Source organism: Rhincodon typus, chromosome 34, assembly GCF_021869965.1.
Source record: "Rhincodon typus isolate 14 chromosome 34, sRhiTyp1.1, whole genome shotgun sequence".
Lineage (NCBI taxonomy): Eukaryota > Metazoa > Chordata > Chondrichthyes > Orectolobiformes > Rhincodontidae > Rhincodon > Rhincodon typus.
In genome coordinates this window covers 20,445,803-20,471,857 of record NC_063365.1, presented here as the reverse complement: position 1 = coordinate 20,471,857, position 26,055 = coordinate 20,445,803, and the positions used below count along the sequence as shown (strand labels likewise).

General features: G+C 38.3%; 1 protein-coding gene across 16 annotated transcripts in view; it reads right to left on the bottom strand.

The window, feature by feature from the left end:
- micu1 (mitochondrial calcium uptake 1) overlaps positions 1 to 26,055 on the bottom strand; it is an 84,542-nt gene that overhangs the window by 3,098 nt on the left and 55,389 nt on the right. For 15 of the 16 annotated variants that reach the window (XM_048616150.1, XM_048616149.1, XM_048616141.1 and 12 more), the window contains 6 exons: positions 22,612 to 22,726; positions 15,582 to 15,664; positions 13,494 to 13,691; positions 10,980 to 11,117; positions 7,058 to 7,166; positions 3,344 to 3,433 (listed from right to left, as the gene is read on the bottom strand). In XM_048616150.1, the coding sequence (XP_048472107.1) occupies positions 3,344 to 3,433; positions 7,058 to 7,166; positions 10,980 to 11,117; positions 13,494 to 13,691; positions 15,582 to 15,664; positions 22,612 to 22,726 (733 nt within the window). The remainder of the gene's footprint in view (positions 1 to 3,343; positions 3,434 to 7,057; positions 7,167 to 10,979; positions 11,118 to 13,493; positions 13,692 to 15,581; positions 15,665 to 22,611; positions 22,727 to 26,055) is intronic. The other variant, XM_048616148.1, reaches the window with a different exon arrangement.

The window sequence follows — 26,055 nt, the reverse complement described above, 5'->3', positions numbered from 1 at the left end:
AGCATTACTGATAGGTTACAGTGGCCTTGTGTCAATGGGGCCAATGCAACAAAACCAGCATTACTGATAGGTTACAGTGGCCTTGTGTCAATGGGGCCAATGCAACAAAACCAGCATGACTGATAGGTTACAAATAAAATCAGCAATTTTTGAGATGGTACTCATGATTTCTGCTCCACTGATTCATTGTAAGGACAGATACTGCTAGCAGCATAGAAGGTTGCTGGAGTGAGTAAATATTCATTAAGGGAGATCTTTCCGTGAAATTAACAAAATTACATGATCTGCAAAGAACTGATTTTGAAGTATCTCTGCTTTGTCAAAATTGGATTGATATATCAGGAGAGAAGTGTTGTTAAATGTTTCGCCATATGATGAGGAGTAGTTAAAGATGTAAGATCTGATAGCTTCTGCTCAATCCCGAGTTGGTTCTGTTGGTATAAACCAATTTTCATAATTGTGCCCCTTAAGTGTGCCCCAGGTGACACCATTACATGAGGAGTAAAATGGATGAACTCTGATGCTAGAGAATTCAGAAGTGTCCTGGGTGATATTTTCATTGGAAACCAGACTGTCCTTACAATAGATGTGTATATGTTAGCAGAAGATCAAAGATTTCTCACTTGTCCTAAGTGTGAAAAATATAAACAATGTGGGAAAAGTTCTGGAATTGCAAACTGCCCTAGTCACCTCTTTGGGAACTGGATCCTAAGCAGTTATTATGGTATCCAGGTGTTCTGAGGAAGGGTCACCAGACCTGAAACGTTAACTCTGTTTTTTCCTTCACAGATGCTGCCAGACCTGCTGAGCTTTTCCAGCAACTTTGTTTTTGTTCTGAGATCAGGCTGGGCACAGATATCTGGAATACTCTCCAAAGATGCCAAATGTTGTGGGCACACTCTGCAACATGTTAAGTCCTCTACATTTAAAAATTCTCATCCAAGTTTTGTGTATACCTATTCAACTTAGCAAACAGACAACAGTTTTTAGCCAGTTACAGGACATACAGCTGAACATTCCCTTTACCAATTATTCAGTTTAAAAAAAAAGTTTGAAGAGTGAAACATTTGTGGTCACAAATTGAATACTATTTGGCAAGCATTTAATGGGATACTCCTGTGACAAAAACTCAGATTACTGTAAATCACAATATTCAAACGGATTCTTATAATTTTGAACTCTTATGTGATGGATCCTGGTGCTCTGTGGATTGTATGGACTTGCAGACATCTGCTTTGGACTGCTTCCCCTCGCTCACACTAATCCTGGTCACGAGGGTTAGATATGGAAAAGGTTTAAAATATATGGGATTAATACAGGAATATTAGGTTAAAAGTTACTTCTCAGTAAAGCTAACAACTGATGTTTTGTTTAAAAAACAGGGGTCAAAACTAGCTTTCAAACACGAATAGAAGTGCTGCAGATGGTGGTGTTCATATTGAACTCGAAATGCTAACTTTTTCTCTCTTTACAATGTTGCAAGGCCTGCTGAGTTCCGGTAGCACTTTCGCCTTTAATTGCAAACACAACGTGGTTAACTCTTTTCACCACAATATAGAGTTGCTGATGTGATATATATACACACACACACACGTAAAAAACAGGATTCTATTTTGCAATTTATTTTTTTCAAGTAACCACTAAATTGCATGCTTTTTCATCATAAATTTGTGTATTCTTAAAAACAAAATTGGCTCATTTAATTTTTTGCATCAAAACATTCAGTGAACCCAATACCTAATCCTTTTAGATGGGGGAACATTCACTGGGAGTTTCATCCAGACCCATATAATAGCCAAAACAATTACGTCTAGCCAAAAACAAATTGAAATTTAGATTATGAGGGACAGACTAAGACTCTTGACTCGCTTTCCTGCTTTTGGCAGAGTCACGTTGGATCCAATGGATCCAAAAAGTGAGGGGTGTTAATCAAGAGATAAACCCAACCATGATAACCCTACGTACAGCGTTACAATTGTAACACACCACTGTTTAATGTGTAGTCTTTTTGTTTAAAATGATTCCATTTAAAGTACTCATTTTCTACAGAAAAGCAAACAAAAAGTGCTGAAGTGCTCAGCAGGTTAGACAGCACCTGGGAGAGAGGAAAAGATTTGTAATGAAACATCAACCACTTAAAATGTTAACTCTGCTTCTCTCTCCACAATGCTGCCCAACACAACGATTTCCAGCATTTTCTGTTTACAATTCAGATTTCTGCAGCATTTTGCATTTGTATTGCTGTTATATCTGTGTTCACCATTCACAGTGGCAGCAGTGCTTATCCATCTAACAGACACACTGCAGTAACATACTGAGGCTCCTTGTATAGCATCTCCCAAACCAGTGATCTCAACCACTTAGATGGATAACAGAAGTGGGTACATGGGAAAATCACTACCTACAAGTTCCCCTCCAAGTTGCACACCATTCTGATTAGGAACTAAATCACTGTTTCTTCACGGTCACCGGCTCCAAATCCTGGAAAACCCCCTGTAACAGCACTGTGTGTAAACCCCAAAGACTCTAGAGTTCAGGAATGTGGCTTGCCACCACCTCTCCAAGGCAATTAGGAATGGGCAACAAGTGAACAAGTGAAAAGAAAGGACTGGTGCAACGTTACTGCACACACACACGCACCCAGAGTATTTAGAGCACAGAGGCTGAGTTTAGCAGAGCATCAGCAGCTTGAAATTCTTGAGGTCCTATAAAATTAGCCCATTCAGTAAACTTCACTGATTTTGGATGGTAAGTTTTTAAAAAATATTCTTTCATGAAATGTGAGTGTTGCTGCTAAGGCCAGCACTTGTTTCCTATTCCTAACTGCCTCTGAACTGAGTGGTTTTATAGGACAAAGGTATGGCTCAATCACATGTAGATCAGACGAGGTAAACACAACAGATTTCCTTCCCTAAAAAAGGTCAGTTTGGGTTCTTATGACAATCAATGATAATACCATGGACTGAGATTCGCTTTCCATTCTACTCAGAGAATTAGCCTCAGCTTCTGAATTACAATCAGAAGGGGATATTGATTGAGGGAAGAGATAACCCCGTAATTGAATGTACAATTGCTTAGTTCAAAAGTGAGAAAAGATATATCAGTGATATATCAGGATATCAGTGTGACATTTACAAGTTTATTGTCAGCACAGGCAGAAAGAAGTTTTGAGGAAGTTTTTAAAGGTGAAGAAAAGAGGCAGAGACGAGGAAAGGTTTTTGCACCAGAATTTCTGAATGAGGGGCTGAAGATTTTGGCCCTGAACCAGTATCGGGAGACGGGAGACTGAAAGGTGGGAGCTAGTTTGGAGTGAGGTGTTCAGAAGTTCTTTCGTTTCACTCACCATCGCTATCAAACAAAGCAAAAACAACATCACAGACGTGATCGGAAAGTTCTACATGTGCCACTGTCCTGGCAACCTGCTTCATGGTTGCTGTTAAGAGAAAGACATCCATTAATTATTTTCAACAAAGAATTTTGTAGTTACAACTGTGGGCCAAGTAGTCACATTCTCCACATCATTTAGAAAGTGTAAACATAGACTATCTAACAGAAACTGCTCTAAATCTGCTTAAAGTTGGACGAGCAAAAAGATGTACAGACTTCAAGATTCTGAATGAGTTCTGTTACCTTAGAAGCTGCATCACATTTGGCAAAGTCAGATCCAACCTAAGCTTTTTATTTATAAAATGGACTGCAAAGTTTCAATTCAAACTCTGACCAACTTTAATTCATTGCATGTGTTAACTCTGTTCAACTCAAAAAGCTAGAAAACATGGAAGCGTTCTCTAAAATGTGCATCCATCACTCCGGAGTCTAGATTCCAATACATTACTTGGCTGTACAATTCATACGTCAATCATTTCCTAATATCAATCCCCTGTTTGTTTCTTGCTGATTTGATTTCATCTGGTCCTTGCAATTTAAAATGTTTTTCTTAATTCAATTTTCCATGCTGGTTACTATCTCAGACGTGGCTGCTCTAATTTCCACTTTCCAAGCCTTAAAAACCTCAAGCTTCTACAGTCATGCCTCATAACTCAAACCTCTGACATTAGGAATCAGACCAATGGCTTCTCTATGCACTGTGTCTAGCAGTGGAGAAGTATGTCTCACTGACTCGCAGTGTGATCTAACCATGGCACTACAGAATCTGACTGTCACCCAGGCCTTTTATTTGAGCGGTTGGGGTAAGGTGGGGGGGTGGGGGGGGGAGTGGGCTGGGGTGCTGAAACAAGGACACACAATCTTAGGATAAGGAACAGTCTTTTAAGACTGAGATACAGAGGAATTTCTACACTCAGAGGTTAGTGAATCTTTGGAATTCCCTGCCACCAAGGACAGCAGAGGCTCAGGTCAAACACTGAGCATTCATGTGAATGAGATTGATAGACTTCTACAAACATTCTAAAAATGCCCAGCAAATAGTGCAGGAAACCAAAAAAGCGTTGAGGTAGATCAGCCATGATTTCACTGAATATCATAGCAGGCTTGAAGGGCTGAATGGTCCACTTCTGGTTCTAATTGTTGACTTCTTATTGCAAAATTCTGCTGGCTTAACAATGCTCTCCATTATTGAGGTTCACAGCTTTTACTGTTAGCTTTACAAACAAATGAATGGAGATGCTGGCGATAGAACAGTTTTTGCCAGAGCTACACTGCAATCAGTGGCTCCATGGTGGCCATCAATAATTGGTCAGTGCATCGAGTATAGCAGTTGGGAGGTCATCTTGCAGCTGTACAGGACATTGGTTAGTCCACTATTGGAACACTGCATGCAATTTTGGTCTCCGTGCTATAGGAAGGATGTTGTGAAATTTGTAAGGGTTCAGAAAAGATTTACAAGGATGTTGCCAGGGTTGGAGAGTTTGAGCTATAGGGAGAGGCTGAATAGGCTTGGATTATTTTCCCTGGAGCAGTGGAGGCTGAGGGGTGACCTTATAGAGGTTTGTAAAATCATAAGGGGCATGAATAGGGTGGATTGACAAGGTCTTGTCCCTGGGGTGGGGGAGTCCAAAACTAGAGGGCATAGCTTTAAACCGAGAGGGGAAAGATTTAAAACGGACCTAAGGGGCAACGTTTTCATACAGAGGATGGTGCATGTATGGAATGAGCTGCCAGAGGAAGTGGAGGAGGCTGGTACAATTACAATATTTAAAAGGCATCTGGATGGGTACATGAATAGAAAGGGTTTAGAGGGATATGGGCCAAATGCCAGCAAATGGAACTACATTAATGTAGGATAAATGGACGACATGGACCAGTTGGATCAAAGGGTCTGTTTCCATGCTGTACAGCTCTATGATGAACATAGAACAGTACAGCACAGTACAGGCCCTTTGGCCGATGTTGTGCCAACCTATTATCCTACTCTAAGATCAAACTACCCTGCATAGCCTACATCATCCATGTGCCTATCCAAGAGTCGCTTGAATGTCTGGAATGTATCTGACTCCGCTACCACTGCTGGCAGTGCATTCCATGCACCCAACACTCTCTGTGTAAAGAACCTACCTCTGACATCTCCCCTTTCCCTTCCTCCAATCACATTAAAATTATGCCCCCTCATAATAGTCATTTCCGCCCTGGGAAAAAGTCTCTGGCTATCCACTCTATCTATGCCTCTCATCATCTTATAAACCTCTATCAAGTCACCTCTCATCCTTCTACACTCCAATGAGAAAAGCCCTAGCTCCCTCAACTTTTCCTCATAAGACCTGGCCTAAAGTCCAGGCAGCATCCTGGTAAATCTCCTCTGCATCCTCTCTAAAGCGTCCATATCTTTCCTATAATGAGGTGACCAGAACCGAACACAATATTCCAAGTGTGGTCTAACCAGGGTTTTATACAGCTGCAGAATAACCTCACAGCTCTTCAACTCAATTTCCCTGCCAATGAACGCCAACACACCATACTCCTTCTTAACAATCCTATCAACTTGGGTAACAAATTTGAGGGATCTATGGACATGGACACCACCAAGAATCCTGCCATTAACCCTGTATTCTGCATTCAAATTCGACCTTCCAAAATGAATCACTTCACAATTTTCTGGGTTGAATTCCATCTGCCACTTTTTTGCCCAGCTCTGCATCCCATCAATGTCCTGTTGCAACCTACAACAGCCCTCCACATTATCCACAACTCCACCAATCTTCGTATCATCGACAAACTTACTAACCCACTCTTCTATTTGCTCATCCAAGTCATTTATAAAGATCACAAAGAGCAGAGGTCCCAGAACAGATCCCTGCAGAACACCACTGGTCACGGAGCTCCAAGCTGAATACTTTCCAACTACTATCACCCTCTGTCTTCTATCAAACAGCCAATTCTGTATCCAGACAACCAAATTTTCTGGAATCCCATGCCTCCTTACTTTCTGAATGAGCCTACCATGGGGAACCTATGATTCTATTAAGGGGAAAAACCGTATGATATGCTTTGCAAAAATTAGTACACAAATCAGATTGAATAAAGTTCCTTTTTAGTCAAATGCTAATTCTGCTTGATTGAGTTAGTATTTACCTTTAACAAAATAGGAACATCATATGATTTCATTAAGTACATATATGGTAATCATCATAAACTGTGACTTCTAAGGCAGAGAGAAAACGTTTGAGTATACAAAGGAGCTGGGTTTGATTGCAGCCTCAGGTGATAGTCTGTGTAGAACGTGCACATTCTCCCTGTGTCAGTGTGGGTTTCTGCAGAGTGCTCCAGTTTCCTCCTAGCTCAAAGATGTGCATGTTCGGTGGATTGGACATGCTGGATTGCCCACAGTGTTCAGGGATGTGCAGGTTAGGTGGATTAGCCATAGTAAATGTGGGGTTACAGGGAAACGACATTGGTATGAGTGTGCGTGTGCGGGGTGGGGGGGGAACGCAATTCAGATGGTTGGTGCAGACCAGATGAGCTGAATGGCTTCTATCTGCATTGTACGGATTCTACGGTTCTATCTCACCAAATTATTCTAAGGGATGGCTTCCACTTTTCCACAAACTGATCTCCAGAGACATGACAATGTGTTAATACCATGTACATTAGCTCATTATACCTTTATCAATTGAGGCCCCCGCCATGTGGTAGAAGCTCAGTGCAGTGTCCACATCATTAATGTTCTTCAGAAAAGTGAAGAAGTTTTCCACCTCCTCAAAGGTTATGCCCTGCAGAAGGAAACAAATGACACGAAATGAGGTCTTGTATGGGAAAACTCCATTTAAGCAAACACAATGCCGAGAGTCCACTTTATGATATGCAGGTACAATGACCCACGGGCATCTGTGCACAGATACAGCCCTAACCCCATTTTCCAAACCATAGCCCTTGACAAATGGGCTTTGGTAGAAGCCTATGCATGACAATGCTTAACCTGGTGTCATTGTCCAATCATGATGGGTCAGGTGGTCAGATTTTGGCGATGTCTTGGCGAGCCATGAGGACTGAGACCATCCTGAATGCAATTCAACAAAACTGGTGGAAATAAGCAGCAGTAAAGTGCTTCTTCATAATGCAACTATAGCATAAAATAGGCAGTAAAATGCCTCATGTAGCATCAATTTTGTAGTGCTTTTAAGTGTAAAGCATGTCAAGGTCCTTCCCAGGAATGTCAATAAAACCACTGTAAAAGCAATGATTTCCTTCGCTTTTACATTAAACTCCAAAAATAACACACCCACGGACACAAAACTCTGCACATAAAAACAAAGTAGCATGGGCTGCTTGTATTTACAAGGTTTGCATTTCATCAAGTGTCAGGAGGCATGTGAGCCAGTTCCCCACACTGTCAAATTTGGCAGTGAGTCAGACATTACCTGTAAACAGGTGCAAAGTAGTCCACAATGATTTCTAGTCTGCCACAGTCCCATTCTTGCTGAAAAAATGGGGACTGAATCTGTCTTAAAACATGGCTGAATGACATGCATCACGTCCTTTTGCATATGGAGCCAAGTGGAATGTGAGCTTACTCCAAGGAAGGACAATATATATATACTGCTCAGTAGTAACGTAATTTCAGTTTTGTTATGTTCTGAATTTCGAAGTGTATTAACTTGTGGTTCAGCCCTACATGTATACTGTTGTGACTAAATGTGAACCAATAACAGTGTGTACAACATGGTTTGATTCATATTTCAGCTATTCCTTTGCTCAATCCAGGGATGCAGTGAAAACGACTCATTCTTCAGGTAACCCAAGAATCTTTTTTCAATATACTTCAAACGGGAAGGTTGAGCAGAAAAATCAAAATATTTGCAACTTGTGTGTATTTCATTCCAGAGATAAATAAACAGAATATAGCTTTCACCTGGGTTCAGTAATTTGCTGTGATAAACTTTTCCGCTTTCTTTATTTACGGTGTGCAGTGTAAAACTGCTGCCAGATTACGATAAAAAACAGCCAGCGGCTGTGAAAATGTTATTCCTGAGTGTTAAATCACTTGTATTATTTCTCAATACTGATTATAACCAGATAAATGCTTCAGCAATGACCAATAAGGCAAAGTTCCATTCTTTATGTTAATCCTACGATTATACTAACCTCTGGAGTTATTATGCAAAACAGTTATAAACAGTAGATTAAGGAGCCTTTAGAAAAATGTTTGTAGCACTAACAGGGAACATCAATTCATATTGAATAATAAGTGTTTATATGGAATAGAAGATTCGGGAAGGTCTATGTGGAGATATTCATAAAAACTGTACTTCTGTTGAACGTAAGGTGTGATTTATACAATTTTTAATATCGTTTACTCTAGTTTGAATTTTGAATTAGTGGATTTGGTCTGGCTCTATGAAAGGCTTTAATGATTAAATTGTAAGTATTTCTGCAATGATGGAAATATTTTAAAAGAGTATGAAGAGGAAACATTCTGGAGACTAATCGGTTTTGTTTTCACTGGAAGAATTTTGCAATCAAACAGAATTAACAGTGATGTGCAATAGGCTGCAGTTAGAAGATTCTGGAATCTTTCGGAGAAAAGCCCAGAGCTTGAAGAAAGCCCTTTTGATTTCCGTTTGCATAGGTCTTAACTGAAGCTGATATCTAAAGACAGCTGCTCCTGAAAAAAGGACATTGTTTAGAACTATTAAAGAATAGGTTACCTCAATGTAAGGAGTGATTTTAAAGCTACCACATCAGAAGTGGTTGGTTAAAATCCCGACGGGGTTATTTGAAGTCAAGAAAGTCTAACTGCAGTTGTATGAAGACTCAAGGAAGGGTCCATCAGAGACTAGGAATTGAAGCCATTGATAAATTAAGGTCTCTAGATATGATAGGGAAGAAAATTCTCTGTGGTGAGAGTACTGCAAAAGGGTGCCATTCAAATTAATGGGATTGTATTTTACAAGGTATTTCTAAACTTTTAAACTTGTGTTATGGGTAAATTGTTTGGTTTATTCTATTTTTAAAATATCTTTTGCCTAATGAAATGTTCTGTTTTATTGTTAAAACAAAATCTGCAGTAATGCTCCTTACGTTTCAGTGAAAGACCACCTTATTAAGACAAAGGAAAAAGCAAAATATGATCTATCAAGTCAGATTTACATCTAGAATGTCCTGTGAAACAGCAGTAACGTCCCTATCTCTGAGTTAAGAGGCCCGAGTTTAAGTACCACATGCTCCAGAGATTTGTAATGAATTATCTAATCAATGTGTTCAGAAATGTTAAGTGCCAGTTAAGCCTCATCCAATAACTGAATGAAATACCAGCAGGAATTATTGCAGTCTGTACTGCACAATAACTGATCACAATATTCAGCAATCTCTCAAGTTTAAACCTGCATTATAACTGACAACTGCTGTTATGAGAACAATGAACCTTTATTCTGACGCACAGGATGATTTACCAAGAGTTCCTCGGTTTAATTTTGTAGCCATTATCCATACTGACAATATCCATTAGAATATTGATCAAAACAGAGGAGATTGGAGCAGAAGTAGGCTCTTCAACCCTTCGTGCCTGAAATGGCATTCAATAGGATCATGGCTGATTATTCAACTCAGTATCCCGTTTCCATTTTCTCCCCACATCCTTTGATCCCTTTAATCATAAGAACCATATTTACATTTTTCTTAAGTCTTCAATATTTTGGCCTCAATTTCCTGTGGTAGAAAATCCCACAGGCTCAGCACTCTAGGTATGGGTGAAGAAATTTCTCCTAATTTCTGGCCTAAAAGGCTCACTCCATATCCTTAGACTATGCCCCCTGGTTTTGGACTCCCCGGTCATTGTTTTATAGATACAAAAAGGATATTGTCAAAGAACTGCTGATGCTGGAGATCTGAAACAAAAACAGAAATTGCTGGAGAAACTCAGCAGGTCTGGCAGCATCTCTGGGAAGAAAGTAGAGTTACTATTTCAAGTCCAGTGACTCTTGAGCAGAACTGCATATGCATCTTATAAATTCTAACAGGATTAGATAGGTAAGTTTCCAGGGAGTTAATTCTGACTGTTTGATCCCGTCATTATCTTCCAAGTACTCTGCTATTGCACCTTTCATAATGGAAAAATATCCACATTTCTCTAGGGCTGCACATCAATGAACAGAACTGCACTTCAGTGATATTTAAATGGTAAACAATCTAGAGTTTAAATGGCGCAATTATAACAGCTACAATTGCCACCAACTTGGACAGAAAACAAAATAAAAAAAAAAACTTGCTTTTATAAAACACTTTTCTACTGTCCAGTGCCTATTATAATGAGCTGACCCAGTAAAGTGAGAAAACCATCCAAGATCATATGCTCCAGTTCTGGAATAGAACATAATCCCTAGCATTCTGGCTCAGAGGGTAGAGTGCCAACAACTGAGGCATGCCGACTTTTAAGTTTCATAAAAATTTCAACAAACCCCACAGCAGTTTGTGATCCTTTACCTTTTAGGAATAATGAGTGTACTGGGTCACCTACAGCACTAAGAATAATGGCGAACCGTATGTTCTTTTGCATCACATGCAGGCTTCACCTGCCAGGTTCTTACCTCTGCATTTTTGAATTGCTTTTTGATACTTTTCAACACTGCTGTAAGTTTCTTAGACTGAACGCCACTGTATGCCAACAGCATACTGCCAAACTGACGCTCTGAGATTCGTCCATTTATCGGGTCATGTCTATCAAACTGGGGCAAGGAGAAAGGAGACAAGATGAGAGAACAACTTCTGATATTTCGGTAAAGTTTTATTTACCTGGTGTGGGACAAAAATGTCTTCTGACATAATTTTCAAGCTTGACATTTAATTAGCAGGCCATGGGAAGCTAGAAACAGTGCTGGTGAAAGAAATGCTTCTTTTACCCATCATTTAAAATTAAACAGAAATTACTTAATTTCATCACGTTACTGCTCCTTGTTTCTAAACCACTAAATCAATAAGAAGTCTCAAAAGTTATTTCCTTGTAGATTTGATTTACTGTTAGATCGCTTAGTAGGTTTGCTTATGGATAGTCTGGAATCTTGAGTACAGTTGTGATATTCAGTTGTCAAAATGGAGTGATGTTTAACCTAGTTTGCCCCTTTAAAGCCACAAAGTGCGAGAGTATTATAAACAAGACAGATGGCTGTTTCTTGAGAATTCATGGTTCTTCGCTTGGCTTTGCAGGGTGTAGGATTGGAATGAGAGGTCAAATTATCAAGCTCATCAAAAAAAAGCTAGAAATTATGAGCTTTCTTGTTAACTTTCACTTGTTCTTTTGTGAATGAGATATGTGAGCCAACAAGTTTCATGGATTCTTTCATCAAGCATTGATGGATGCATTGCATTTACAACCTTTTGTATATTACAAGGAAGCTTCAGAGCCAGAAGTACTCCCCTTCTGTTCATCCATCCAGAAGGACTCTCCAAGTCTCTTTACCTTGAGATCCAACCATTTCTTTAATTGTTTTCAACAATACCAAACCTATTCCAAATTTGATCAATTTAATAGAGAACTTCTTCATGATAAAGGAACCAATTTTGTCTTTTACTAGACTGAAACCATATTTGTACATTGCAGTTGTAAGAGAGAAAAAGTAGCTTAAAAGCAATCAAAAAAGTGAACGGCACAAGATTTTGCAAGGCATTTAGTAATGCACAGGACCAGAAAGGATGACTGCACACAAACTGACAGGTTCCAGGAAAGGTATATAAGGCTAAAGGATGCAGGATTCATTTATTCTAAATCTGCAGTGAAAACATTCAGTATAATGTCTGGCTTGAGGAATTAGACTATAAGTCACAATAAATTAAACATCAAATCAATGAAGCTGAAGCCATATTAGAAATACCATGCACCTTATCAAAACATATTGAAAAGGATACAAGGAGAATTACTAACAGTGCTTTTATGAGTTAAAACTTCAAGTTTAAGAAAAGTCTTTCAAGTCTTAATTTTGGAAATTTAACAATTAAATAAGTCCTTGAACAGTTCAGGGAATGATACAGATGCAAGTCAACCTTACTTGATTTGGACTGGACAGGACAGAAACACAAAATTCAAAGGCCTCATGCAAGATAAAAGATTAAAAACAATTCTCTCATTTAGTAGTCAAAGCATCCCAGTAAAAGGTGTGCTGATTGACGTATGGATGTTTAGTTAATCAGTGTGCCTGAAAATACAAGATCAATTTAAAAGTTTTAAGCTGAACATTCTGACAGCAACAGATCATGAAAAACAGATTCATTATGTTTAAACATAAATGCATGAGAATACTGATATATTTTCCACATTCTTCAGTCCTAGTTGTACTTTATAATGAACATGGGCAGCACAAAATGACAGGTTACACTTGGATTGACTGTCTTTTTCACTCAGAGAAATTTCAATATCCCTCATAAGCATATCACACACAAGGATAAGCTTAGATTATTAAACAACTGTTCTTCTTGTAAATAAATTTTGAACCAAGGCAACTGTGTAAGCCAGATGGCAGGAGTAGAGCAGAAACGCCAGGGACAGAAGGAGTGACTTTTGGTGTAAAGCTGCTACTGAAGTACTCCAAACTCTCATCATAAAACTGTCACAAAACATCTCTCAAGAGATGTGTCTTTTATTTATAATCACACACACACAACTGAACTGCTCCAAGGACAAGGAACTTTAGACAGTATTGCAGAACCAGTTTAAACAGAAAAAAAACTTGATTAATTTTTCCTTAAAATCTTTGAAAATTATGTTAGAAAAATCTTGAAGTTCTTACTACTCCATCAGTGGAATTAGTTATTCAGAAGTAAGCACATAAGTGCAATTTTCCTATTTCTGATTAACTACATAGTACGAAGCAGCTGTGATTTTATTTTACAGACGTGAGAATTTAGGATTACAGTAACAGGCCTGTTATAATAACCACAGCTATTACTGAAGTTTAAGGCCAATGCAAAAGAAATGTCTTGTTAACCTTGTAAGCCCTTTTGAGAAGATAACAGGCTTGTCCAAGACTGCATCAATTACAGAAGCTCGAATTACATGCAAAGTGAGCACGCAGGGAGTGCCGATAAGCAATATTCTGCATTCTTCTTACCTCCAGCCTGAGAACGTCCTGTTGCAGTTTACGCTGGAACTCTAGGAAATGTTTAATAGTTAGTTTTCCCTTCAAATCTGCACCAAAGAAGTAAGTGGTGAGTGCTGAGCTAACTCCTGATTTCAGTGTATTCCCAGTTGTTGAACGATCTCGGTGACGCATGCCTATACTGGTCTGTGATCGAATAATACTTTGAACCTGCAAAGTGTGAGCAGGAATAAGTAAAGTTTTAAAGATTTCTTATGTAATGAAAAGACCATGTATGTCTTCTGATCATGAATTATTGGGCATAGGCAAAACACAACAACAATGAAATAATCAATGCTACATAACAGCGTTTCAGTATTCCAGAATAGGATAGCTACCACTTTGTCATTACAGTATTTAACTACTTTTATAAATTAAAAATTATCTAGATTTTAGCCATGAAAAAAGCAAAGTATGGCAGATGCTGGAAATCTAAAATAAAAACAGAAGAAACTCAGTAGGTCTGGCAGCATCTGTGGAGAGAGAAACAGAGTTAACATTTCGAATCTGATATATAAAAGTAACAAATTGAATTGACCTCGGATGTTAACTTTATTTCTCTCTCCACAGATGATGTAAGACCTGCTGAATTTCCCCAGCATTTTCTGATTTGACTTTGGCATTTCTCATTCTGCTTCAATCACCTTTAGATGACCACATTGGCACTTATGACTGGTATACAACTAGTCTTTTGATAGTACACAACTTGAGTTTTGATAATTGATCAGCATTAATTCTCCAAGGTAATAACTACATTACAATTTACTTCCCAACCAATCAGTGTTCTTCTCTGATGTAATAGAAATATTAGCTTGCCCCTTGAATTGGTATTTTTGAAAATTGCCCTGAAGAGTGCAAGACAAAAATCTTCAAGAAAATGTGACCTTTCTCAGTAACATGCATATGACTGACACAGAAACTAACAGTAATACATCTTATATTAGGCATGTGTCATGAAGACAGGTTGAAGAATTTGGAATCCTTGCTCTGGAGAAGTCAATGATTAAAGATATAATTCAAATATTCAAGTTCAGGGACCACATTGCACCTTGATCATAAGTGAAAGGACATAGATTTCCATGTATCTTGAATGTGTCAGGTACCATGATATGCTTTACAGCCAGCAAATACCTTTGATGTTTGTTACTGTTGTTAGATAGAAAACAATGCAGTGAATTTTCACACAGCAAGCTCTTACACAAAAACACTGTGACGATGATTAACTATCTGATTTACTGATGTTGAATGAAGGATAACTATTGTCTAGAACACTGGGAATAGCTCCATGTTCTTCTTTGAAATATTGGGTGGCTGGCCTCTATCCAAGAGTACAAACAAAGCCATACTTTAATGTCTTATGTGAAAGACACAGCAGTTCCAAATGTGCAGCACTCCCTCAGTACTGCACTCTTTTCAAGATTTTTGTGCTCAGTCTCTGTGGTGACGCTTGAACCCACTTCAATTTTCATTCAGAGTCAAGAATGCTACCCTACTGAGCTGCAGCTGACAAACATAATAGAACTCAAATTTAACAGAGATGACACATCTGAAGCTAAGAGGGCAAGTACACCAACAACACATTAAACATTTTATGCAGAGGACAGTGACCAAGTAGAGCAGAATGCGCTCTACAGGGATATAGTCACATAATCTAAAACTCAAGGCGTATAGTTGAAGGAGTGGAGTACTCAAAGTTACTCCTTTGCTAATGACCAGGATTTTTCCTCACTACTTTTTGTTCCTAATTTATTTTTGGAATACTGTAACCTTATGTTACCAGATTGCTTCAGAGGCCATACCCACTGTCTAATTAAACGGTTACATTGAACACGCAGAAACTCCAAAGGGGCAGAATTTCCACAGGTCTTTTCTCATACGTCTGCACGTTACTCAGATGGAAATCCAGATGAATAGCACAAACAGCTGTGCATGCTATTTCTTTGAGAATGCCACCATTTTTCTCTCAAGTTACCATGTTAACTCCTACAGCACTTCTAGCTCTAATTCTATAACTGCAACTTGCAGAACCATTCTCTGTGTGAATGCTTCATTAATCATTACCTGTTCAAACTCCTCCAGATCAACCTCACCATCACCATTCAGGTCAAACATTTTAAAGGCAATTTCAAAATTCCTGTGTGGAGCTAATCAGAAAAGAAATTATTACTTGCATAATCTTGAATGCAAACCCACAGAACATTTAAACATTGCAGTTTTGGGTAAACTACAGTATAAATTGTTTATATCTTCTCTACGAACAGAAAAAAAAATGTACAGTTATGAAAGACAAAACTTTAGAATACTTTTTTATGGCTCCCACTGATTATAAAAATGTTTTTAAACTCAAGAACATTAAGAAATTTGTAACTTCTCCCAAATGGTAAATGGCTATACGTCTTTCAGAGTGCTTAATTTAAATCACAATTATATTTTCAGAAATTTCATTCCAACAGTGAAAGCGTCAAAGACTTGACAATTCAGTTAATCTCAGAAACAGTCCAATGATCTTTAATATACATGGAATAATTTGAGGTTTGATTGGGCCTTGCGTAAGCAAACACTTTGTTTCATCAGATTTTCACAAACAAACAGACTTTGCCAACACCAGCAACAAAAAGGAAAGTGCCATGTCATCTTAAACATCCACCTGAACTGACAGATGGGCAGCAATTACAACACCTCAGCTGAAGGACAGTACTTCCCACAACGCAGTAATATTGGAATACCACTAATAATCTTTTGACTCCGCTCCAACAGTAATTATTACTAGAAGTACTGTCCTTCAGCTGTCACACATGGAGCCAAAGAACTGCACTTGTATCTAAAGATTGCTACTGACTACATACAAGAGGAGGATTCTTGAATGACTTTTGTAATAATCGAATAGGGACATGCTCACAGTTTTGGCAATATTACTCTAAACAAAGTTGTTAATTAATCAAAAATCAATATTTCTGTTAAGTTGCAGCACAATTATATGCAAGGATTTACGAGGGGTTCACGTGGTGCAGTGGTAGTGTCCCTACCCCTGGATCAGGAAGCCTGGGTTCAAGTCCATTCTGTTCCAAAGGTGTAATAACATTTCTCAACAAGTTGATCAAAAAAATAACTTTAATTTTAAAAAATTAAAGAAATAACATGTGCGGTGGATAAAGAGGCACAATTGGATGTACTGCACTTAGATTTCCAGAAGGCATTTGATAAGGTGCCACCAAAGTTTATTGAGGAAAATAAAAGCTCATGACGTATGTGGTGATATACTGAATGAATAGAAAATTGGCTGGCTAACAGGAAACAGAGTAAGTATTAATGGGTCATTTTCCGGTTGGCAATATTTAATGAGTGGAATGCCATATGGATCAGTGTTTGAGCTTAAACACTCTATAATTTATATATATAGCTTGGATGAAGGGATGAAAGGTATGATTGCTGAATTTGCTGATGACACAGATAGGCATGAAAGTGAGTTATAAAGATGACAAAGAGGCTTCAAAAGAATATAGATAGGTTAAATGAGGGCAGAAATCTGGCAAAAGGAAAATAAGGTGTCATCTTCCATTTTGAAAAGAAGCAAATTATCCCAATTGTGTGCGACTGCAGAGAAGACCCTTCCCACTCTGGTTATTCTCTCTCTTCCATCAGGCTGAAACTACAAAAGTTTGAAATCACATACCAACAGATTGAAGAACAGCTTCTTCCCCACAGCTATCAGACTTATGAATGGACTTGTAATATATTAGAGCTGATCTTTCTGTGCACCTTCTCTGTAGCTGTAACACTATATTCTGCATTCTGTTCTATTACCCTGATGTACTTATATAGGGTATGATTTGTCTGGTTAGCACGCAATACAATACTTTTCACTGCATCTCGGTACATGTGACAATAATAAATCAAATCAATCTGATAGGCAGAGGGCCCTATATGTTTTGGTGGATGAATAGCAAATGTCAGCATGCAGGTACAGTAAATAATTAGGACAGTTAATAGAAATTTATTACTTACTGTGTGGGATTTGAGTACAAAAACTGGGAGGTTATCCTTCAGTTATACATGGCATTGGTAAAATAACATCTTGAGTATTGTTCTGAGACCGGGTCACCGGACCTGAAACATTAACTCTGATTTTTTCTTTGCACTCATTAAGTATTGTCAACCGGAAAATGACCCATTAATGCCCACTCTGTTTCCTGTTAGCCAGCCAATTTTCTATTCATTCAGTACATCACCATCTACGTCATGAGCTTTTATTTTCCACAATAAACTTTGATGGTGGCACCTTATCAAATGCTTTTTGGAAATCTAAGTGCAGTACATCCAATTGTGCCTCTCTCTTTATCCACCAGACCTGCTGAGCTTTTCCAGTAACTTCTGTTTTTGTTCCTGATTTACAACATCCGCAGTTCTTTCCATTTTTATCTTGAGTATTTTGACAGTATTGATCTCTTCATTTAAGAAAAGATGTAAATACATTGGAAGCAGGGAAGGTTTACTTGTCTAGTAATTAGAACAACTGTGTTCTCTTACGAGGTAAGGCTGGATAGACTAGGCATGTATCTAAAATTTCACTGGATTGAAACAAAGATCCTGAGATGTTTTGAAAGGCTTCATATGGAAAGGATTTTCCTATCGTAGAAGGATCTAGAACCAGTGGTTGCTGCTAAAAATAAAGGTGCTATCCATTTAATACAGAGATAAGACAGACCTTTTTCTTACAGAGTTGAAAATCATTGGAACTCCTCCTCAAAAGTTGGTGGAAACAGAATCTTTGAATATCTTTAAGGCAGAGGTGGATAGATTCTTGATAGGCAAAGGGGTCAACGGTGTCAGAGGAAGGTGGGAATGTGCAGTAAACAGATCAGCCACAATCTTTTTGAATGGCTGAGTAGGCTCAAAGAGCCGAGTGCCCTGCTCCTGTTCTTAACTCCTACGTTCACACATATACATGCATGCACTCTCAACGCCTGGTGGAACACAGAACACAAGTGTAAGCTGTTTTATAGGTGTGAAGAAGAATTAAGACACTTGCACAATCTTTTAAGGGAAGTTACTTGTCACGGGGCAGAAATTTACTTCTTTTCCTAACAACGCCATAGGTTCAAGAAGGCGGCTCATCACCACCTTCTAAAGGGCAAATAGCGGTGGACAAGACAATGATAGCCTAGCCAGTGACACCCACGTCCCATGAAAGAATAAATAAAGTGACGCAAATAAAGTGCAAAATGGAGATGGCAAAAATGTCCCCACAGTGACAGCTGTTCTTTGCAATGCTATGCTACAATTGTTGTATCTTCAGTTTTACTACTCTACTGGTTAATAATAATTTCGATTCATTAAATTTCCCATTAACAACTCACCAATTGTGATGTTCATTTTTATTTTGAATATCTAGCTCATAAAAAACAAGTATCAACAACTGCTTTTTGCAGAGGCGAATGCATTTGAATTCAATCTTGTAGAATTGATAATGTTACCTAATTGCATGCAAACAAAATTCCATACAATATGGAATGTTTTGCAGTTACATTTTGTTGCTCTTTTGAGAGTAAGATCTATTTTTCTTGGCCTTTATGTACATAACTATAAGCAGAGTATAGTGAAGTAATTTGTTATTGATACCAATGAACCAATCAGCTCAACAGTACCTTAAGGACAATGAGGGAAGGGCAATAAATGCTGGTCCAGCCAACAATGCCCACATCCCATGAATGAATTAAAAATCTAGTGCCTGGGAAATGGCTAGTGCAAACCCCCTTGCACTTGCTCCTCCCTCCTTGTTTGAAAATACTGAGGACCTCCCAGCCCAGAGCATGGCCAAGATTGGGAACTCATTTTGCAGGTGATCATGGGCACAAACCAACATTCCCATGAAGAAGTGAAAAATCTTCTATGCTGCACAGTTTGGGAATGCAATTGCCCTGCACCACAATGTAGGAAATATCATAAAAACCAGATAGTGTTATGACAAAAAAAAGCCCTAAAATAGCTGTAGAACGGTGAATACATCTTTCAGCAGCAACGACATTAACAAATCCTCAGTTCTGAGGAAAGGTCACCAGACCCAAAACATTAACTGTTTCTTTCTTCACAGATGCTGCCAGACCTGCTGAGCTTTTCCAGCAACATTGGGTTTTGTTCCCGATTTACAGCATCAGCAGTTCTTTTGGTTTTTGTTGTTAACAAATCCTACGTCCACTTCACAGACAAGTCATTTCCAGTCTGACATTTTTAACATATCTTGCTACAAGTATTTATTCAATTTTCAAAAAGTGCGATTTTTGCAACAAGTTAACATGGATGCTTGACCATGAATGACTGAGAAAGTGAAATAAGCTTCTATGATTCAATATGTTTGTATCCAATTATAAACTAACCACTCTGCAGTACAGTGGGCAAGAATAACTTTTTTTACAAATTTCAGATGCCAGCTTAAGCAGATGGAATCCTTCCAGTTGTTGGAATAAAACCGGCAGAGTTTGACTGTGAGACATCCTCACAGGACTGACGACCCACAGTTGCTTAATTTGCAGCAATTTATGCTGGCAAGGAAACCAAAGCATGGACACCAATTTGGTTTAAAAGCTGTTGAAACAAGGTGCTGGGAAAATCTTGGCCCGCAGGATTTCACACACTCCTTTCTGAGGTACACGCCTGATTCATCTAAGTCCAGAAAGCATGGACCAACTTGTACGCTGCCACAAGGGCAAAAACATATGAACATACTAGCTAGAGCAGACCATTCAGCTTCTTGAGCATGTTTCCATAATATAGATCATGGCTGAGCATCTACCTCAATGCCATGTTCCCATGCTTTCCCGCATCTCTTGAAATCTATCAATCTCTGTATTGAGCATGCTCAATATCTGTATATAGTTACTGCTGCAGTGCAGATGGTTTAAAATGTCCAGATTTTCAGCACTGGTAATACTTGACACAAAAATCCAAAAGGCCAAATTAAAAGCTATTGACAGTTGTGAGGTTCCTTACTAGTACTTGGGCTCACTAGAATTTCATTTTTGTGAAATCACAGCAGTAGGATTAAATCCAAGGAAAGATTCTAGCTGTAGTAAATCTGAGGACATCCAAGTAGGTATCTCTAAACTTCATGGAGTCCATGATAAGATCTGCAGGTGTCAGGTTTAACAGTTCTCTTGAACAGTTCTGAGGAAGGGTCACCGGACCCGAACCGTTAACTCCGTTTTCTCCTTCACAGATGCTGCCAGACCTGCTGAGCTTTTCCAGCAACTTTGTTTTTGTTCTTGATTTACAGCATCTGCAGTTCTTTTGGTTTTTAACAGTTCTCTTAATCTGCGAAATATCTAATGAATTAGATGTTTCTTCCACTGTATTATGATAGCACTGCTTTCCTTTGGATAACTGGCATTAATTGTTGAAAGTTAAAACAGGGAATCTTCAGGGAGAAAATTAACATTTGCACTTGTTTGTGTATGAGCACACGAACCACATCCACTGACTGCAGAAGCTAAGAAGGGATTGCACAACCCTGGTCATATTGGTGATGTGCCAAAATTTGTGAAGATGCAGCAACCAAAATAAATTTTTAAGTGGAGACCTAATTGGATTTTCTTTAAAAGGGGCAAAGATAACAAAGAACTACAGCAATGCCAATAATATATTTGAAATATGACATGCCTTATCGATTTTTTTCCTCATACTCTGTGTCATAAATACTATATGCTGAATTAGACCATAAATTAGTTTCAATAATTAATGAACAAAATTCCAGTAATCAGTTAGTGGAAAATAAGATCTTCTTTTGCAGTTCAGGAACTCGGCACTCCACTTCTAACCATTAATTTCACATTTAGTATTTACAATTCTGTTGTGAAACTAGCTGGAAATAGTGCACTGAATGTACAATAAATAAGTTGTGTGTTTCGCAATATTGGGTAAATTAGGAACAAACTCTAAACACAAGATTACATGAAATTAAGCACTGTTTCTGTACTCAATACTCCAGGTTACATTTAACACTTTAGCATAGTCATTAAAAAATGAAGCATCCTTAAAATTCAACCTTAAACCCAGCTTCACGTATCTGAACCAGTTCAGAAGGAATCCACCCCGACAGCAACACAGTTTGGGAAAGAACAAAAGTACAGGACATGTATCTAACAGGAAAAAAGGCAAGAAAATGGCATCTCTGGAGCTGAGTTATGACATCTTCCAATGGGCATCACCATGCCTTGATTATAATAGTTAAATGGGAGATGCAAAGATAGATTGATGGGGAGCAGTCAGCTCATCCTTCCACAGTAACTCAAATACTTGCGAGAGTACCCATCTATGTCTTGAAAAGTTTTACAATTTTTGCTTCAACGACCTCAAATAGGCAACATCATCATTGCTTTGTGACATATGTTTTGAACTTGCCTTTTGCCTTGTTTTACAATTGTGTCTTGACTTAAAAATAGTCAGTATTAGAATTAATGTTTTCGATTCCACTTGATGTCTTTAGAAGGTCCATTCTCAAGGAAGACTTTCTGGTCTTTTACACAGTGTGTGATGCCTGTGATTTTCAAGGCCAGTGCCAATTTTCACCCCCAGATCTTCCTCTTTCCCACTCCCGAGTAAACAGAAGTAAAATTAAACATCATAAAAACCGAAACAACTGTGGATGCTGTAAATCAGGAACAAAAACAAAGGTGCTGGAAAAGCTCAGCAGGTCTAGCAGCATCTGTGAAGGAAAAAACAGAGTTAACGTTTCGGGTTCAGTGATGTTCTGGGAAAGGGTCATTGGATCCGAAACATGAATTCTGTTTTCCCATCACAGATGCTGCCAGACCTGCTGAGCTTTTCCAGGAAACTTGTTTTTGTTCTTGTGTTAAAATTAAACATCACAAGCCAATAATTCAAGAGTTAAACAAAATATTTCGACTTGTGAATGGAAATCTCAAAGAAAAAACTAATCATGTTAATGGAATATTGCATTGTTAAGAGAAAGACAGCTTTAAGAGTTATGTTCAATTTTGATTCTTCTGATGTGAAATACATTTTAATGATCCATTTCTTCAGTTTGTAGATTCTTCCTAAGAGAGTTATATGTCACAATTCATCAATAAATACTCACTGGACAGAACAGTAGTGAGAAAAATGTAATCAGAGAAGGAAATCAGCCCACATTCGCCCAGTGTGTAAAATATGCTGTCCTCATCAGCAAACTTCTCCCGTCCATGGGCAAGCTTCTACAAAATAAAACAGAAAAAGTCAGAATGGTGACACGAACTGTAAAATTGTTGGGATGTCAAATACAGGCCTGGCATCAAACCGCAGGAGATGCAGAGCATAAGCGAAGATAACGAGAAATGGCAATTTAGTAGACTGTAAAATTGACCATGTTTCAATATACAATAATGCACAAGCTGAGGCTAAAGGACTGGGATGGGGGGACATACATGCAACAGCCGCTCTATCAGACACACAATAAACACTGCAATGTTTAAAACAGGAAAGACTGATGCAGACAGATTCACATACCAAATGCTGCAAAATATCACGCCAAAGTGCCAATGATCACTGCTTTAGGGACATCAGTTACCTTTGTCTATCAAAGAATCTTAACAATGAGGGAGGTTATAAAAAAGGGAAATTCCATTGTAATTGAGAATTAAAATACTGCATTTATAAGCAAAGGGAGCAAGCCATTCAGCTCCTTTGTGGCACTCTATTACATCATGGCTAATTCTGTACCTAATGTCTATGTAATCACCTTTGTTAGAGATTCCTTGATATGTTCAATTAACGAAGTCAAATTTCAACTGATCCATCATCCAACCTAGATAGAAAGTCCAAATTTCAACTTGGATGTGATAGGAATAAGATGCTTTCTGATTTTGCTTTGAAATGACCTGATTCTAAATTTTAAGATTGTGTTTCCTTAATTTTTCTGGATCACTGTATCAGACAAAATAGTTTCCAGTCCTGAAGAGTCATCATACAGGACTTAAACCTTTAAGTCTGTTTTTCTCTCTATAGATGCTGTCAGACCTTCTGAATTTCTCCAGCACTTCTTTAGAGTCATACAGCACAGACCTTTTGGTCCAACCCATCTGTGCCAACCAGACATCCCAATCTGACCTAGTCCCAATTTGCCAGCACTTTTTTTTTTTAAGATTTCTAGCATTTGCAGTATTTTGCTTTTATATGAACCAATTTCTTTATCTAGGCCATTGAAATAATTTTAAACACCACAATTAAATTGTTCCTCGATGTCCCAAACTCAAGGGAATACAAGCTAGGTCGATGTAGCTTCTCCAAATCAGACACTAAGAACATAAGAAATAGGAACATGAGGCATTTCTGCCCCTCGAGCCTGCTCCGCCATTCAAGGAGATCATCGCTGATCCAACATTCCTCATGCCCACTTTCTTGTAACTTTAATTCCCCGACTGCTTAAGAATCTATCTCAGCCTTAAATATACACAAGGATTCTGACCCCACGGCACTCTGTGGCAAGGAGTTCCAAAGTCTCATAACCCTCAGAGAAGAAATTACACTTCATCTCAGTCTTAAATTGGCCCTCTTTATTCAGAGACTATGTCCTCTTGCTCTAGACTTTCACGAGAGTCCTCTCACCAATTACACAGTGAAGCTCCTTAAGAATCCTGTACGTTTCAATGAGAACCCCTCTCATTTTTCTGAACTCCACTGAGTAGGGTCCCAACCTGTTTAGCCTTTGCTCATAAGACAATCCCTCCACACCAGGGATCATCCTAGTGAACCATTTATGAATTACTTCCAATGAAACAATGTCTTTCCTTACATAAAGGGACCAAAACTGCTCACAGTACTCCAGATGTGTTCTCACTCGCACATTGTCCAGTTGCAGCAAGGCCTCCCTACTCTTATACTCCAAGCCCCTTGAAGTAACCCTCCCTGATTACCTGCTGCACATGTCTGCTAGCTTTCTGTGTTTTGTGCACAAGTCCGCCAAGTCCCTTTGTGTTGCAGCTTTCTGCAACTTTTCTCAATTTAAATAATAGATTTTTTTTCTCCCTTCCAAAATGAACAAGTTCACATTTTCCCACAATGTCATCCATTTTACCAATGTTTTGCCTACTTACTTAACTTATCAATATCCCTCTCGCAACTTGCCTCATAATTTGATCCTTTTGACTTGAATATAATTCTGATGATGCTGCGCTTCACTTCCTGAAAGTGAAATATATTCTTCTGGTGATTCCATGCTCAATAACAAATGCAGAAGTCCACTGATCAAGAATCTGTACAACTATAGCAAAACTGTCTCTTCTTCATATTGCAACTTCCTTTACAAACAAAAATTCCATTAGCCTTTCTGATTATTTTTTGTGTTAAAAAGCCTGATCACAACTTTGGTAAGTGAACCACATTTCTTTCAACTTGTAAGCCTGCATCTTTTATTTTCTGCCTTTTCAAAGATATAACTGATGTTTACCGGATATTCTTTGGAATCAAGTGATCAAACTTTTGTTGGATTCAAGCTACAGATGCTGAACAAATACCGTTCACCAGTTCAGATCTGTCCAAGTTTGAGACCACTAATTCAGTACGTTCAAACTTAAATATAACACACATTAGCAAAAAAAACTAAGCTATATTACAAACTAAAAGCAGCATTTTAAAACACATAAACTACACAGTATCCATGATCGCCAATTGCTCGCACAGGTCCTTTTAATAATTTCTTGGAATGACTCAGTAACTTAAAAAAACCACCCTATCATGCAGTAAAAATAACATCCCCATCAGAATAATTTCCAAATAAGAAAATTAAAATATATAAATCAAATAAATAAAACCAACTTCAGAAATAGAGTGACACGATAAGGAAACTCCAAACTACCAACATTATCCACTTTCAGGTGAATTCACACCAATCCTACAGCAATAATACTCAGGAATAAAACAAGTAAAGAGGTATTTTTCTGTGATAGCAAACTATGCTTTCATATGCAACTGCCTGGCATTTTAACATTAACTGTTTGCATATCACATCCTCCCCTGATATCAAACCACAAACACACCTAACTCCAAACAATAAGTAGGAGCAAATTACTGCAGGTGCTGATTTGAGATGTTAGCTTGCGCTCTCTCTCTCTCTCCACATGTTGCTGGAGCCGCTGTGATCTCCAGCATTTTTTGTTGTCAGTGCAAACAATAAGCATTTGATGCTTTCATGTTACAGCACGAGTTTCACACCTTACGTTGTTGCCAGACAGTTGACTGGAAATAGACAACCTCATGAATCAACATTTCATGTAACATTTAACTATGCAATAAGAGATAATTTCAAAAACAAGCAAAGTGATAAAGCTCTCTTAAAGGAAAAGCAAATCCATTCAATATCTTTGAAGAAAAAGACTGCTATTCTATTCATTTCCTAAATGAAACATATTAAATAATTCAATTCCTGACACTAAGAAATCATTAATGGATACTCAGCAGTTCTGATGAAAGGCTACTGACCCAAAAGGTTAGCTCTGTTTTTCTCTCTCCACAGATGCTTCCAGACCTGTAGAGTAATTTTCTGCTT